General features: G+C 37.5%; 1 protein-coding gene across 2 annotated transcripts; it reads right to left on the bottom strand.

Moving 5' to 3' along the window:
- Positions 1-8,055: 8,055 nt before the first annotated feature.
- Positions 8,056-16,454, bottom strand: LOC140160506 (uncharacterized). Of its 2 annotated transcripts, XM_072183739.1 has the most exons (5): positions 16,253-16,454; positions 13,806-14,000; positions 11,681-11,750; positions 10,586-10,631; positions 8,056-9,391 (listed from the first exon to the last, which is right to left on the bottom strand). In XM_072183739.1, exons 2-5 carry the CDS (start codon positions 13,954-13,956, stop codon positions 9,125-9,127), a joined length of 534 nt encoding a protein of 177 aa, XP_072039840.1. In that variant the 5' UTR covers positions 13,957-14,000; positions 16,253-16,454; the 3' UTR covers positions 8,056-9,124. The 2 variants fall into 2 exon arrangements, with proteins under 2 accessions (XP_072039840.1, XP_072039839.1); XM_072183738.1 differs by lacking the exon at positions 16,253-16,454 and having other exon boundaries at positions 13,806-14,240.
- Positions 16,455-17,675: the final 1,221 nt, after the last annotated feature.

Below are 17,675 nucleotides of genomic sequence, written 5' to 3'. Positions count from 1 at the left end.
TTTAATTTTGCTAAAATCATGTAAAATCAGCCATTATTGGGGCCAAAATTTGTTGATTTTGACTGAACATATTTGTAAAAAATTCAAAATGTTTGCAAAAAATCATCAAATTTTTGCCATATTTTTCAAGCTTTCAGTGATATGTTAAGGTTATTTTAGCCTTCAAAAAAATCTCAACCGACTGACCCTATCTGAAATTTTTTTAAATTCATATATGTTTGTAAACAATCAATTTTTTACCAGATTTTTCAGGCTTATAGTGATATTTTACATTTATTTTAGCCTTCAAAAAAAAAAAAATCTCAACTGACTGAGCTGACCCTATTTGAAAAGTCTGTCGGGGTCCACCCATAAAACGGGTTTTTTTTCTTTGTTGTCAATTTAAACAACATTCCAATACATACAAAAACAGCTTTCCCTTCACTTCTTCCAGGCCAAGGCAAGCATGACATGTTTTATTTTTCCATTCTCTCAAAGAAATTGATTATTTCTACCCATGCATGGTCGGTTGATTTCAATAAATTGAAATCAACCTTTCTGAATTCATATGCATGGCATGTTGATTTTAGATTGAAATCAATCTTTCTGCAGGATGCACTAATGTTTTGCAGGTTATGAACCAGACATTAATGTGTTCATTCACTCACAGATATTGGATGTGTTCCAATATCTGTAAGTGATTCACTGAATAAATAATAAACCAAAAGTTGATGTCCTTTGGGTTTTTTCTTGATGTCCTTTGGGTTTTTTCTTGATGTCCTTTGGGTTTTTTTTTCCCTCCTAACCCTAACACCGGACACTGCTTTTTGCTATCGGAAGTTAAAGAAAGAACAAAAAAGGAGAGAAGATGAACAAAGAAGTCACTTGTTACCCCAGGGATTCGAACCTTAGACCACTCGCATGCCAAGCACACAATCACCGGCCGGTATCCACATGGGTTGTGCTGCGTGGCCAGCGATTCCCTGAGCATAAAGCATTAGGCTGATTGCATCATCGCATCACCTGGGGGATTCATGCATGCGCCTTGGCTATCATCGTGGTATTTATGGGTGTTAGGGTTAATATTGACTGTTTCTGCTTGGGTGTACAAAAAAATACCTGTAAGGCGACACAGAAAAACTCATTTTACGGGCCCGACAGACCCACATTTTGCATTTTGGGCGATTGCATAATATTTTTAAAATTAAAGATTAAAATCATGTAAAATTAGCCGGTTTTTGGCCAAAATTGATTGATTTTGACTGACATGTTTTGAAAAAAATTCAAAACATGATATGTTTGCACAAAAATCATCAAATTTTTGCCTGATTTTCAAACTTTCGGTGATATTTTAGGATAATTTTCCGTCTCCAGAAAAAAATTTCTCACCAACTGACCCTACTTGAAAAGTCCATCCACCAGTAAAATATGGTTGTTGTTTTCCCCCAAAGCCGCTCGGCTAGTTCTAAAAATGATTGCTAATTAAATTGTGTCTATTCACTGGTAACTGAATTTGCCACTGCACATGTATTACCATGTTTATGGTAATATATGTATGTTTCCTTTTCTCTGGGTCATGAAACCTTTCTGCTTGAAATTCTTATCAAAATTATGCTGCAATATCTGTGTTATTTACTAAGCGCAGCCCTATTTTTTCTGACATAACATTCATTAGGCTGAGGTGCCCTATTTAGCGTTAGCTTTAGATATTTAATTATTTTATTTATTTTCAACCCGACTAGTACCCAAGTGAAAAATCAATACTCTAATAAAATGCCCAAAGCTTACGTTAAATAAGGTGCCTCCGCTTAAATGTAAAGCTGAAAAAGACTACAAATGCAAAGTGGATTTAAACTGTCATACAGTAAAACCTCATTATAACGCAATCGGATACAAGAAAAACCCTCTTATAAAGAAGTATTTTTCCAGAACCAAGATACAAAATTCTTTTGTTATTTATTGTTTTTACAACCCTGATATAACGAAATTTGGATATAAAGAACTAATTTCTCTGTCCCTGACAACTTGGTTATAATGAATTTCCACTGTATATATATTGAGATATTTACCTCCTATTTTGATGTGTACAACACACATCCTCATCAGGAGGGCTCCAATGAGACTCCCAATGAGAGTGTTTATTGGCTGTATACGGAAAGAATATACAGTGCAATAACAACTGATTTCGCAGAATACGCTAAATATACACTAAATAACGGATAATCTGGCTCACTATAAACACGCTCGGCAACGATGAACTGATGGACTATAAACATGCTCAACGATAAACTGATGGAGTTGATTGTCCTGCTCTTGACCTTTGATGCCCTTTTTACTGTCCTTTCTATTAAATCTACTTTGCTTGTTTATCTACCAACATGCATGTATGAGCATGTACACCGTGATACACTACAAATATGTGTTACTTCCATGTTTTGATCAATTATTGATATTGATGGTCAAGGTCATGGGCAGGGACAAATGATTTGTGCAAAAAAAAATCAAATTGCGCGGAACTTTTACACATAAAACACACAGTATAAAACACAGGAAGAAGTATGAAATTATAAAAGATATTTTTTTAGCATTATGAATTTTTGGTGGTCATTTTGAAAAGTGCCCTAGAGTGTCCCAACATTTCACAAGGTTGCATACTTTTTAGATAATTCACCATGCTTCAAAGTGTAAGATACCACTTTCAAATCTTATTCCAGGTGATTTGGTCATGGAATCAATAAGGAGCATCATGCTCGACGTGTGTACACATAAGCCAACATCCATGAGACATGTTAGCAAGCACTCGATCGGTGAACTCTGAATAAAACCGGGTCTCCCCAGTTTTAATATAAAAAGTTAAATAATTTTTACTGTTATTAAAACACTTTAGGCTTAGTCTTTTACATGGTATTTTAGTACACCCCGGGAGTACACCACTGGGCATTATAATTATGCAAAAAGTAGGAGTAAAATTGAGTGTGTCGCTGTGAAGCAAATCACACATTATGGCTTTAACAGCTCTTGTGATATTTTAAGGTTTTTGGGTCTTTTGAAAAGAAAGAAAAACACCTGACCAACCAAGGTTGTCAAGCTAGTGGCCCGTGTGTCATTTCCCCAAAAGACGAATAAGGATAAACACACAGTTTATGATACATGAATGAAGTGGTATACAGTGGAGAAATATCCAAATTCACAACTATTTGGGCTATTTAAAGGCATACAGTCATTTTTTGGCTACGACCTTTAAGAAAAAATATTACACAAAAAAATCCTGACCGACCAATCCAATTCTGAAAAAGCTGTAGAGGTCAAGCAAACAATCTTTTTTTTTTTTTTTTTAATTGTAAAATGTAAATGTCACACTGGTCCACATTTTGTGACACTTTTGAAAGAATTCAGACTTGCAAATCACTCAACAGGTAATGCCTCCATCATAGATTGATGTCAAAGTTGGTATGGCATTGATTCAGTGTTGTGACTTTGGTGACAGAATTTCACAGGCCAGTGACTTTAACAGGGACTGGCCTTAATTTGTGCACAGCTACTACTGCCTGTCTGTAGACCATGCAAAAAGCAGTGTTTCATGTAAAATTTGACCAGAAATATCAAATTTGATGCACCTGTCAAATATGACACTATGATGCAATTCCTGGTCAAACAGGACTAGACATCTAGTGAGATCTTATGGTACTAGAACTCTTATCTTGTCAAATGGACTTGGTGACCCTTTTAAGATTTTGGAATAGGTATACCGTAAATGTTCGCCTAATGGCGCTATGGGCTCCCTAGACATAACTGGAATTTTAGACACAAACTAAAAGTGCCTCCTATAAAAATCCCACCAGCAAATAAGGGCACATACCCTTAATTGTTGTTGGGATAAGAGCTATTTGTACATGAAATTTACCCAAAGGCAAAAGAGCCCAGGTGTGTCATCAGGCGAACGTTTACGGTATTGCCCTTCTCAATATTAACGAACTTGGTACAAGTAGGGCTACTTTGCCAGGCAGAAAAAGGAAACTTGGTCTATCATTCACTGACTGTCTATTAGTCTGTAAATGTGCATTGAAAACCAACAAGATGCTTACTATTGCTATATTACATCCACATGAGTTCTACTGCACACAGAAAACAGTTCCCTGAAAATCTTGAGAATGAAATCACTGGCTCAAATTATTATGTTTTGTCCTTTTTTTATTGCACAAAGTGCATCCAAAAAGCTTTCAAAGTCTCAAAGGCTATTTTTGGAATCAGAAAAGCTTTTAAGAACACCTCAAGTAGTGTTAAATAAACAGTTTTATAACTCAACTGGAAAATATACATTTTAATAATATTAAAATCTCAGGTTTTATAAAGGTCATGAAAACGATTGCTAGGCCTTTTACACACTTTTTAGCCAATTTTACCATTTTCTCACTTGGCTAAGCCACTGATACTATATGCTTATTCATTTTTCCTCAACTTTTGGTGAGTATGGGCTTTGGTCATTCAATTGATGAAGCCAATTTTGTCAGAAAAACAACCCAAATTCAAACAAAACAAAATCTTTTAAAGCCATATTATCAGTGGCGTAACTAGGGGGCAGGGAGGGGGGCAACGTGCCCTGGGCGCTACCACTAGGGGGGCACCAAATCAGCCTCACTTAAAAAAATATTGAACAAAACTGCATGATTGCAATTTATTTTAATATCTTAATGCCGATGCCATTCCCACACACCCGCGTCTAACTTGAGATATTCTTGGGTGAGGGGTAGGGGCGCTAATTTTGTTTCTTACCCCGGGCGCTACCAACCCTAGTTACGCCACTGCATATTATTACATTTTCATACAAAATAGATCAGCATTTCTTTGCCATAAATTGTTAGCTTTTACTGTCAGATAAATCCCCTTGTATTTTTGAGCCGAACAACATATCAATTTGTAAGCTCTTTAGCAAAGTCATAGTTCATTGAATTTACAACCGTATGATATGACAAAACAGGCGAAAATAGTAATGTTTTACACAAGATTTGCAAATTAAAGAGAATTGGCCATTGCTCATTCTAGTGACCCTAGTATATAGACAATATAAGTGTGCTTTTGAAAAATATTATAAGGAACACTTGGGGTTTTGACTTTTAAAACCTACATTTTGGTCCAAAAATTTGCTTGTATCTAGTTTTCAACAGATTTTCCACATATGCCTTGCTATCACATTGAATTGCGTTATCTGATGACCTAATGACGTATGTGTTTTAGGGGGAAGTGTTAGCTTTCGCTTGATATAAAAAAAAATTCTGATTGGATGAAGGGAGCACTTGAGGTTTTGACAAAAAACAATCAAAGAGGCCCATTTTTCAGCTAGAAGCTCCACAGCTCTTACACTGCTTTGCACTCAACCGTGTAGTGTAATCAAAGACTGTGCAGAGACAATTCACTGCTTGCTTGAGAGCTCTTGGACAAAAATGTGTGCTCTGGTGTATCAAGGTGGAAACTGTGCGCATGATGGTTTATAAGAGAATCGTTTTTGTATAGAAACCTTTCCATATGAGCAAAGAAAATTGTAATTTACTACCAGCGCCGATGTTATGGTACGATCCTTTGTTGTGTAGATCACTGTGCCACACACCATGTAATGCGTATTGTGTGTTATGAACATCGTGTATGTGTTTGACTAATAATTCCATCGTAATAATAGAACAACGGTTCCTGCGTTATTCAAAATCTTGGATTTTGACCAAACTACAACACCTAGCATCTTGATTTTTGCAGGGTATATTGGTTTAATAAAGTACAATATAATCATGTAAAAAAAGAATTTTGAGAAATATTGAGGGTGCCCTCCTCAGCAAATGTTATAATATGGCTTTAATTTTGTTTTCCATGTGAATCACCATTAGTTATCCTTCTCAAAATATCCTTACACAAATACCACATGGAAAGACCAGGAAAAAGGATCCATACGCCATTGGGAATCATAAAGCAGAATATAAGCAGTATTGGGGCGTCGGTTCCCAATTCGTCTTCTCCATTGGCTAGCTTGGTGTACATTAGGAGAAAGAGGACTGTCTTCCAAAATGTCATGGTGCAGACTACCAGTGTTACCAATAGAGTGGATGGTTTCCTTAGATAATTCTGTGAAAATTTACAGAAAAAAATTCAAATATTATACGATAATACCGTAAAGAATAATTGCCTAATAGCGCACTTGGATTCCTTTTCCTTGGTGTAAATTTCATGTACAAACTCATATATAGAGAGCTCCCTCGTCTGAAAGCCCAACAAGAATTAAGGTTCCGTGCATTTGTTGGTGGGAATTTTACGGGAGTTGTGCCTACAATTCCACTTATGTCAAAGGAACCATAGCGCCATTAGGCAAACCTTTACAGAATGTATGCTGTATTTTGGTCCTATATTACTACATATTACATAGTATGGGAAACAGCTAGTATGAAGGGTCAAAGTTTAGGGTTTAGGATATAAGCAGAGGGCTGACAGTAAATTTCGCTGATCCCTCCTGTACTTTTCTATGTCGATTTAACACATGATTCCCGCTGTTGTTTTGGTTCCACTTTAGCACCCCCGGTACACGCCCAGACAAACAAGAACCTAGACCTATAACTTTGGTTTGCGTAGTGAAGTCAACACTGCTTAGCAACGATTTTGACAAGGACGCAACCCGGACGCAAACAAGCAGACATGTTCGCGTCTACAGAACATGTTGCGTTTGACGCGGGCGATAACGGCGCAGCAATCACGCAAACGATCGCGTTTTTCGTTCCAGACATGAACGCTTATTTCTCCGCGTCCGACCACCCGACCAAAATCACCTTGGATACGTGGCTTCACCTACTGCCATGGTTAGGGATGGGCAGTTACAGGTCTAGGTGGTATGTCTATGGGTACACGCATGGAAGTCGCCATTTGAGGTTTTAGCACCCCCTTTAGCGCATGGCTTCCTTGACTACGCGTTCAGCATCGCGTACAGTACGCGCTGCCAACTGTCAATCATTGAAGGTCAATCACCTCGAGCTTGACAACGATATCTGAATAGGCTATCGCCAAGTCTTACGGGTATGCGCGAAATTTAGGTTAATTTTCGTGGTTGAAACATAATTTTTCTTGTATAAATCTTGGCCCGGATAGCGGGATTGTTGGTTGATTTAATGCATTTGATAAATTAAGTTCATGGATGCGCTAAAAAATATAATTAAAAGTATTAAAAAAGCTGTTCAACATTTGAAAAAAATGCACTGTAGCAGGCTTGAAAAAGTCTAACCGTGGATGCAGCAAGCCGCGATTTTCATGACTTGAACGCGGAGCACGGACGCGATTTAGCCGGTAGAAATCGCGGTAGTGTTCCAGGCCTACGCGATGGCAGGGTAATGGCGGCTTCCATACTTGTATTACTTTTATAATGAGCAGTCTACCGCCTGATATCATTAGGGTTAGGTAAGTTTGCGCTGGGGTTTGGGTTAGGGTTAGAGTTAGGGTATTAAAGTGTAGGTTAAGAGTAATGGTTAGGTTTTGGGTTTGTATTAGGGTTATGTTTAGGGTTAGGCTGTGGCAGATCTAGAGCAGTCAGAGCCAATTTGAGGAAAAATTATAAAATGTAAAATAGCATGAAGTAGCCATTGTGCACGATGCAGGGAGGTGTCTGCCTCAGAAGTGAGAAACTTGTGCAAAATGAAGACCTAATTGAAGCCATTTAGTGGACCATTTTGGCATAATTATTATGTAAAATTTTAGGTTGAAAACTTGAGCTAAAAATTTGCCCAATTGAAGCCATTCGTGAACAAGTTTTCACCGTTATTATATAAATTATTACTTTAAACAAAAACAACCCAAATTCAAACAAAACAAAATCTTTTAAAGCCATATTATCAGTGGCGTAACTAGGGGGCAGGGAGGGGGGCAACGTGCCCTGGGCGCTACCACTAGGGGGGCACCAAATCAGCCTCACTTAAAAAAATATTGAACAAAACTGCATGATTGCAATTTATTTTAATATCTTAATGCCGATGCCATTCCCACACACCAGCGCCTAACTTGAGATATTCTTGGGTGAGGGTAGGGCGCTAATTTTGTTTCTTACCCCGGCGCTACCAACCCTAGTTACGCCACTGCATATTATTACATTTTCATACAAAATAGATCAGCATTTCTTTGCCATAAATTGTTAGCTTTTACTGTCAGATAAATCCCCTTGTATTTTTGAGCCGAACAACATATCAATTTGTAAGCGCTCTTTAGCAAAGTCATAGTTCATTGAATTTACAACCGTATGATATGACAAAACAGGCGAAAATAGTAATGTTTTACACAAGATTTGCAAATTAAAGAGAATTGGCCATTGCTCATTCTAGTGACCCTAGTATATAGACAATATAAGTGTGCTTTTGAAAAATATTATAAGGAACACTTGGGGTTTTGACTTTTAAAACCTACATTTTGGTCCAAAAATTTGCTTGTATCTAGTTTTCAACAGATTTTCCACATATGCCTTGCTATCACATTGAATTGCGTTATCTGTTGACCTAGTGACGAAAAGTGTTTTTAGGGGGAAATGTTAGCTTTCGTTTGATATAAAAAAAATTCTGATTGGATGAAGGGAGCACTTGAGGTTTTGACAAAAAACAATCAAAGAGGCCCATTTTTCAGCTAGAAGCTCCACAGCTCTTACACTGCTTTGCACTCAACCGTGTAGTGTAATCAAAGACAGTGCAGAGACAATTCACTGCTTGCTTGAGAGCTCTTGGACAAAAATGTGTGCTCTGGTGTATCAAGGTGGAAACTGTGCGCATGATGGTTTATAAGAGAATCGTTTTTGTATAGAAACCTTTCCATATGAGCAAAGAAAATTGTAATTTACTACCAGCGCCGATGTTATGGTACGATCCTTTGTTGTGTAGATCACTGTGCCCACACACCATGTACGTACTGTGTGTTATGAACATCGTGTATGTGTTTGACTAATAATTCCATCGTAATAATAGAACAACGGTTCCTGCGTTTTATTCAAAATCTTGGATTTTGACCAAACTACAACACCTAGCATCTTGATTTTTGCAGGGTATATTGGTTTAATAAAGTACAATATAATCATGTAAAAAAAAGAATTTTGAGAAATATTGAGGGTGCCCTCCTCAGCAAATGTTATAATATGGCTTTAATTTTGTTTTCCATGTGAATCACCATTAGTTATCCTTCTCAAAATATCCTTACACAAATACCACATGGAAAGACCAGGAAAAAGGATCCATACGCCATTGGGAATCATAAAGCAGAATATAAGCAGTATTGGGTCGTCGGTTCCCAATTCGTCTTCTCCATTGGCTAGCTTGGTGTACATTAGGAGAAAGAGGACTGTCTTCCAAAATGTCATGGTGCAGACTACCAGTGTTACCAATAGAGTGGATGGTTTCCTTAGATAATTCTGTGAAAATTTACAGAAAAAATTCAAATATTATACGATAATACCGTAAAGAATAATTGCCTAATAGCGCACTTGGATTCCTTTTCCTTGGTGTAAATTTCATGTACAAACTCATATATAGAGAGCTCCCTCGTCTGAAAGCCCAACAAGAATTAAGGTTCCGTGCATTTGTTGGTGGGAATTTTACGGGAGTTGTGCCTACAATTCCACTTATGTCAAAGGAACCATAGCGCCATTAGGCAAACCTTTACAGAATGTATGCTGTATTTTGGTCCTATATTACTACATATTACATAGTATGGGAAACAGCTAGTATGAAGGGTCAAAGTTTAGGGTTTAGGATATAAGGTTAGCATTAGGGTTAGGTAAGTTTGCGCTGGGGTTTGGGTTAGGGTTAGAGTTAGGGTATTAAAGTGTAGGTTAAGAGTAATGGTTAGGTTTTGGGTTTGTATTAGGGTTATGTTTAGGGTTAGGCTGTGGCAGATCTAGAGCAGTCAGAGCCAATTTGAGGAAAAATTATAAAATGTAAAATAGCATGAAGTAGCCATTAAAAAAAAAGCAGGGAGGTGTCTGCCTCAGAAGTGAGAAACTTGTGCAAAATGAAGACCTAATTGAAGCCATTTAGTGGACCATTTTGGCATAATTATTATGTAAAATTTTAGGTTGAAAACTTGAGCTAAAAATTTGCCCAATTGAAGCCATTCGTGAACAAGTTTTCACCGTTATTATATAAATTATTACTTTAAACAAAAAGTTGTGTGACACAGAGGGGTGTCTGAGGGGGTGTAAACCCCTCAGAAGTGAGAAACTTTTGCAAAATGAAAACCTAATTGAAGCCATTTGGTGGACCATTTTGGCACTATTATTGTGTAAAATTTTAGGTTGAAAAAGCTGAAAATTTGTGAAATTACAGACCAATTGAAGCCACTCGTGGAAAAGTTTTCACTGTTATTGTATAAATTATTGCTTTAAACATAAAGTGCCGGGTGTCCAACAGAACAGTGCAAATTAAATACCCCTATTTTGCTCATTTCACTGTCAAATTTCATGGACAGTGCAAATTAAATACCCCTATTTTGTCAATTTCAAGGTCTGGTAAAAAATTACCCCTTTTCCGCGCAATTTGGTAACTCTCATGGTTGTCAACTTTTGTGTTGAGTTGGGGACCGGATAAGAATGAAACTACATTCTTACCATAATCAAAGCTCCAATTCCAATGAAGATTTCCACAACATTTAACCTGCAGATATAGAAAACAATCAATATCAACAAACATGACAAATGTTTCATGACAAGTCATGCAAATTAATTAATCAATCAATCAACATATCAATAAATCAATTAATCAAGCAAGCAAGCTCAGTGAAATGATGATTTAGGTACATTAGAAATGATTTTCTCAATTTTTTAAATTATTTTTCGCCTATTTCCAAGCCCCTGAGTTTAGTTTATGCATCATGTGCAGATTTGCGTGTGTGAATTTTAAGAAGTTAATTTTGATGTATTATATGGTCAATATCTCAGAAAATAAGGCCATCAAACAAATAAAATAAAACATTCCTGGAATGGAGATTTCAAGATTAAGAAAAAATCATTGACTGCAACACCCCCCCTGGTAACTAAGAAAAACATGTCCTACTTGTTGATCTACTTACAAGGAGTCTGTTTTACCTTCCTGGATGCAAAAATAATGATTATACTTAGTTTTCTGGGTTGATTTGTTCTTCCCTAATGCAGATCACAAAACAATTAAGATACAAGTTATTTTTTACCCCTGTATATCCTAAACCAAGACAGTTATGTCTTATTAGAACCAGCAGCCAATAGCTGCATCTTTCAGCTCAGATTTAAGATCTCATTCGTTGAAATCGTTCAAGAAATAAAGACACAATGATCCAAAACCCAAGGAAATGCAAATACAAAACTTGCAGTTTGCTCTATTGCATGATCAATTGATTTGTACACAACAAAAAACAAGAGAACTAGCACCGTGATTTCCATTGATTAACACTTAGCACTGGTTACGTGCTCAAAGTACTGTACCATGATGACAATCCAACTCCTAAACCACCGCTCATCTGGCATGCTCGGTCTCGCGCTCGACGCTGCAGACCATGGGATTCACGCATGCGCAGTGGTTTTCATCATGGTATTTTGTGGTCTCTATTGGTGTTAGGGTTAAGCATATTGGCTAGGTGTTCAAAATGATGGCACCACCCATTTTCAAACCCGCAACATTCCAATCATGTGGCTGGAATAGGTTAATTCAAAAGCGCATAATGTACTTACCAAGCTTGAGCTATTCCAAAAGAGTCCTCCATGTCACCGTACCTCAAGTCTATAGTAATATACAGATTATCTGCAAAACAACAAATCATAGGCCTAATGAAATATGTCTCATCTCAAGTTGAGAGTATAACACCATGTTGGATTTTGCAGAGGCAGATTCGAATCGGGCACGCTAAGCTAATGCTGCGGGGCGTATACACGCATGTAGAAGGGCGATTTGTCCATACGCTGGCGATGCAACCTCGTAATGCACTAATTCGGATCTGCAACTGCAAAATTCAACATGGCATTATTCTCAACTTGAGACGAGACATAGTGACATGTTGTAAAGCTATAATGTTTCATCCTGTAGTGGAAAAGGTACATCAACTTTCTTCTGTTCTTGTTGTCATTATAGTTGTTTGTTGTTGTTGTTCAGTATTTTGTAATGTATACATGTTGCACTTTCTGCTGTAGATGTTGCTACCCCCCACACTGACATCGCCTGGCTAATAATTACTTTGTCAGCAGAGATACTAAAATAAATACCCGGGATCGATACACTGAAATTTGCTATGCACGAGTTTGATATGAGAAAAAAATCTTTGGATACCGGGATAGAAAATGATGAATATCTCCCGTAAATGATTTCGTACAAAGAAACCAGATGTGGTTCCTTGCCCTTGAATATATATTTTGAACAGATATGATAGTCGTTAGCATGCATCTTGAGACAGTAGCTTGCATCTTGAGTCAAAAACTGACAATAATTCGGGCAATAATTCTGATTTATATGTGCCAAATTATATAGCGCAGTGTATAGGCCAATCGTTGAGGTAGTCTGAAAGGATATGACCTATGGCATCCATGCTCGACTGACACACAGCGAGGTCAGTCACCGAGCTAATCGGGGCTATTATCAGTAGCCTTAGTCAGATGTCCTTCGGCCTATTATGCGCATCAAAACTATTAAACAGGTCGATACAAAACCCATGCGTGGAGGTGGATTCAACCTACCATGGCGATTTCTGCCATGAAGATATCGGGGCGATGACACTGTGCCCCCCTGAAATAAATCCACTTTTATTTTAGGCACAAAAATGTGCGATTTGCCTTCAATTTTTCTCAAATTTCTATGTATAATGCTTTACATGATCGTAATGCTCATTGCTTTAATTACAGTAAAATATGAATGTTTTATAATTTGATAAAACCTGAGATCCCTGTTTTATTCACTGTGTTCACCAATCTAAACATTGATTGGTGATGCCTGAAATGTCTTGTGCATGATCATTGATATATAAACTGAGCGTATATTGTTACTTGTCTCCAATTATGTCTTATTTACACGCCCCCGCATTAAGTTAAGCTCTGCCCAAAACAATTGGCGAGCTAACACGCATTGACGATAATTATAGGTGCTGGAATGAAATAATGATTTTCTTTGTTTTATTTCATCTATTCAGCTCGAAATTAAAAGGGGCGTATAAATAAGACATACAATTAGAGATAAGTAACAATATATGTTCAGTTTATATGTCAATGTTATGAAAACTAACATTTTGTGGAAAGCAAAGTAATATCCTGTGAAGAGTAGTTTCCGAGGGGGGGGGGAGGTTCTCGAGGATTTTATGGGTACCCCATGCTAGATCCGGGGTTGTGGAGGTAAACACCAAGACAAGTTTTAAGTTAAAATATACCCCTAGCTGGATCAGATATCCCTAACAGGACTAGGTTTCCCCCAGAGTTTCAGTGAAAGTCCCCCCCCCCCCCCCATTTGGCCAGGTGCACAAATACAACAATTGTTGCACCAGAAATGACCTTTGAAAGTCAAAAAGTCACATTTTGTTTTATTTTTTTATCAAAAATTCCAAAAATAAGCTATGTGGGCATATCATGGAATCAGAAAAATTGATACCCTTTAGAGTATAGAAGAGGTGAATTTGATACCCCTAGCATGACTAGAAGAGACATTTTGAATATTCTTCTAGAGAGAGTCATTTTTTGGATTTGATACCCCTAGTGGGAGTCTCGAGACTTGCGCTAGTCTAAATTTTTTCGGATCGAGCATGGGTACCCAGCCTGAATCCAAATACCCCCTCCCCCGGGGAGTGGTTTCACTATTTCTTCTATTATGCTCACTTACATGGAAAATATAACCAGTTAAGCTTTCCTCCTGGCAAAGTATGAGGTCGCAAAAGCACCATTGATGCATCCCATATCACAACCACTACTGCAACAGTTAGCCACACTGTTAGCCAGGTAGGCAACCCTCGAAACACTCCTTGTTTGGTCATCTTCAAGATTTGAACCAGCACCTTCAATAGCTACCTTTTAAAATCTGAAAAGAAATGAAAAACCTAGGTTGAAGAACTCACAATAGGAAGGCAGGAATGATCACCTTTCAGTGAATTTTGTTTGACCTTAAAATATATTGTACTACATGTAATATGTATTATCTCCGACCTTTGCACTTTACCCAAGTTGCTTAGTACACAAGGAACTTATATGATGTCCTCATTCACAAACTGATATTATCTGGCGAGCGGTCCGAATTTTGAGCCATACAAGTTTACGTGGTGAACTATACAGTGCACAACTTATAAGTTCCCCCTAATGCTTTTTAAAATAAATCGAAAACTATTTAACGAAATGTAAAATTGTAAAAAGTTATGAGTAACCTTATTTGTTTTACAAATCTGGGCCAATTTGTAGTGTCACACATCATTGCGTTTAGCCACAATGGTTCATTATGTAAAAAAGAGGGAGTTTTAAAAGTTGCACCTGAGTCCATAGGAGTCAATTGTCAAACAATACAGTATGTTAGGCCTGTCCATGTGTTTGTAATGGAAATAAAACTTAAAGTCTAGATGTTTAGTAGGGGATGTGTCCTCCTGCATTGTTGACAAGTGCATTGCAACGTCAGCCAAGCATGCTGTTTATTAAATTCGGACCGTTGCTGGTCCATGTTGTTCCATACATGTTGGATTGCTCGGGTTAGCTCTTACAGTGTTGTGTTTTCATTGATAAGGTCCTCATTTTTAACATGGTCCCAACTGAAATTTTGTTCTCAATTTTCGAATTGCATTAGGCGCAACTCCCATACGACGAGCAATTTCTTTCACCGGTACATTTTCATCCAGCAAACCTATTGCTCTACGGCGAAGAAATTCGGGCAAACGCGGCATTATTAAAATGTGACTTTTCACATGTGATGAATTACTGGCGATGTGGCCTATTCTCACTGCAGTACATATCCCTTCCATCTCAGACATTTATCATTAAAAAGAAAAGAATAAAACTCCTGCTTTGCTTTTCTAGAAGAAGAAGAAGAATACCAAAGATTTAAAAGTTTTCTTTTACAAACACATGAATATCCCTGGCCTGCTGTAGTGTTTGAGAATTGAGTCCTATGGACTCAGATGCAACTTTAACACTGTTTAAAACGGTCTCCTTTTTACATAATGAACCATTGTGACTGAACGCAAATGATGTGTGACGCTAAAATTTGGTCCACATGTGTAAAACAAATAAGGCTACCCATATCATTTTACAGGTTTGCATTTCGTCAAATAGTTTTCGATTTATTTTAAAAAATATGTAGGGGGAACTTATAAGTTGTGCACCCTATACAAGTTGCTATGCTATATATATGACCACTGGCGGCGGATGACATGATCGAGTCGGCAACTTGTGAAACCGCCCGGCCGTATGGCATTTTCCAATATAGTCGGTTAGTTTTGTGGGGTTCATTATCGAACCCCAACGGTTTTAGCTTGTATTTATATTATTTATCAACATAGGCCTATTTGTTTGTGACATTTCAAGCGTTTTAAAATTTTAAAATAATCCCATTCACTGAATTTAGAGAATGCAATGCGGCCACCACCTGTATATGACAGAAATGAGGCCCTGAATGTTGTTTATTAAAATTTTCTGATATCTGATATTTAAATGATATCATTTGCTAAAAGGCAAACTAAATCCCCAGCAAACACAAATATGTTTTTAAAATATTAATATAAAGTCATAAACATGTTATTGGTTTTGGTCAAAATGTTTTCATAAAATTAGAAAAACAATACAATAGCATTTATAAAATGCTGTCTAAATGTTATTGTAAAATATCATTTGGCAAAGTTTCTCTCTGTAGTGAACTTGATGACCCATCATTATACGCAGTTCATGGGCGCGCACTTACGCCAGTTGTGCGTTGCATCAATGCACGCAGTTGAGGGTCGTTTTTGTGTATTTACCTGGGTGTGTAAAGATGCTCGCGTCCATGTGATTATTTGTCGAACATTCCCGATGGCTCCTGAAGAGGTCTTTTGGATTATTATTATGTGTTAATCCATTGGTGATGTCAAAAATAGCGATATCACATCCAAATTCCACCCCCCACCCCTGTATTTTATCTAGGCCTAGTATCAGAATGAATTTGCAACAATTCAGTACAGTATACCACACCAAACCCTATCATTATCAGATCCGATAATTTTCACAAAACTTGCTGTTTTGTCAAAGTAAACAAATTCAACAGATTGGATACATTGTAACTGATATGTATAATTGATAGAAAATAATCCATCTTACCTAATCTCATCTCACCTCTAGGCCATTTCTATCTTCCATTTCTGTCTGTCTTGTGCATCCCTAGTGCCTGAGTAGTGCCTCTGTATGCTGTTTCCTCTCAGTGGTGTAGCGTCATAAGCATAAGGGCACAGGACGGGGGATTGAAATTTAGAAAACCCATATAGTAATGGCCCGATAGCTTGTAATTTACTACATCAGACCCAGTGCCCCCATCATTGTCAGTGCCCCCCCATAAAATGACTCAGGCTACAACTCTTTAACACATCACAGTTTAAGTTTGTTGAGGTTATCTATCATGAGCTTATTTATCCCACTCATGAGATACATTTGTCACACATAAAACACATTGCACATAACCATCCATTACATACTCCTCTTTTATTTATATTTTTGAATTTCCTGAGTAAGTTTGCAGCGTGAAAATTTTCTACAACATACTACAAGTTATTATAAAAGTTTTACTACTGCTTGAAGTTTGAGTATCATCAATAACAAGAATTGTCTTTAAAAAAAAAGCGCAGTGATTTATAGTGTGCTACGCACAGGCACAACGCCTAGACGTTGATCCACAAGCCTCAGCACACTTTACAGGTTGTCGCTGACCACTACGGCCCACATCATTCCACAAACCATTAAACAACAAATCAGGGACTTTGCTGCTTCAAGAGCGCACACCCTAGACATTCCACAAATAACCATCGCAACCAGGATCAGCTCCCGAGTTTCGTGACGGGTTACAACGAGACAAATTAGCAGTGAGTTCCTTGTCCTAGGGAATTTCAAGCTAACTCAATTTTTTTCATGTGAGCGTACTAGGCACCGCCAGGGTTCGAACCCGCAACCTCTCGCACCGTAGTCGAATGCCTTATCGATTGAGCTAACTTGACAGCCAAAGTTCACAGATCAGGTGTACAGGCTGTATCAAAATGATCAGTTTCAAGTGATTATATATGGACATGACTGCCACATCAAAATGCAACATAAGATCCGCAAGCAAAAGTTGCTGATTAATGTCATAAACAGTGATATTATACAAAAGATTTATGGTCTGGTCATTTTTAGGGAATCCAATATTGCATTTGGAAGAACATGAAAGGAAGAATTATGTAATGTTACGTGACTGGTTCAATTCCCAATCATGCTGCCAGATCAAAGCTCTTTTCGCATACATAACAAACCGGTGATCAACTAAACTGATATAAAGGGCGTTATTAGCTCTTATGAAAGTGGTTCCTTGTTATGCAAATGAGAGAACGCTCCATAACTTTCACACAGAGATTCCGAGGCTTGCTTTTTGTTTTTTCCGTATTTCTCATGCTCAAGGACATTTCGTTACAGATGAATGAGCTTGAAAAGAGTCTCCCGCACGACTATACAGTGCAGACATTATATCAGAATTGTTGGTAAAAAATGTAATGATGAG

This window comes from Amphiura filiformis, chromosome 9, assembly GCF_039555335.1.
Source record: "Amphiura filiformis chromosome 9, Afil_fr2py, whole genome shotgun sequence".
In the NCBI taxonomy this organism is placed as follows: domain Eukaryota; kingdom Metazoa; phylum Echinodermata; class Ophiuroidea; order Amphilepidida; family Amphiuridae; genus Amphiura; species Amphiura filiformis.
Note: the sequence above shows the minus strand (reverse complement) of the source record. Positions and strands in the feature narration are given on the sequence as shown.

What these genes read in the sequence shown, in the direction of transcription:
- LOC140160506 (XM_072183739.1), bottom strand. Translation starts at nt 13,956, where the DNA reads ATGACCAAACAAGGAGTGTTTCGAGGGTTGCCTACCTGGCTAACAGTG. An exon ending in TAACTGGTTATATTTTCCAT is followed by an intron (nt 11,751 to 13,805) that starts GTAAGTGAGCAT and finishes GTTGTTTTGCAG; the next exon opens with ATAATCTGTATATTACTATA. An exon ending in GAATTGGAGCTTTGATTATG is followed by an intron (nt 9,392 to 10,585) that starts GTAAGAATGTAG and finishes AAATTTTCACAG; the next exon opens with AATTATCTAAGGAAACCATC.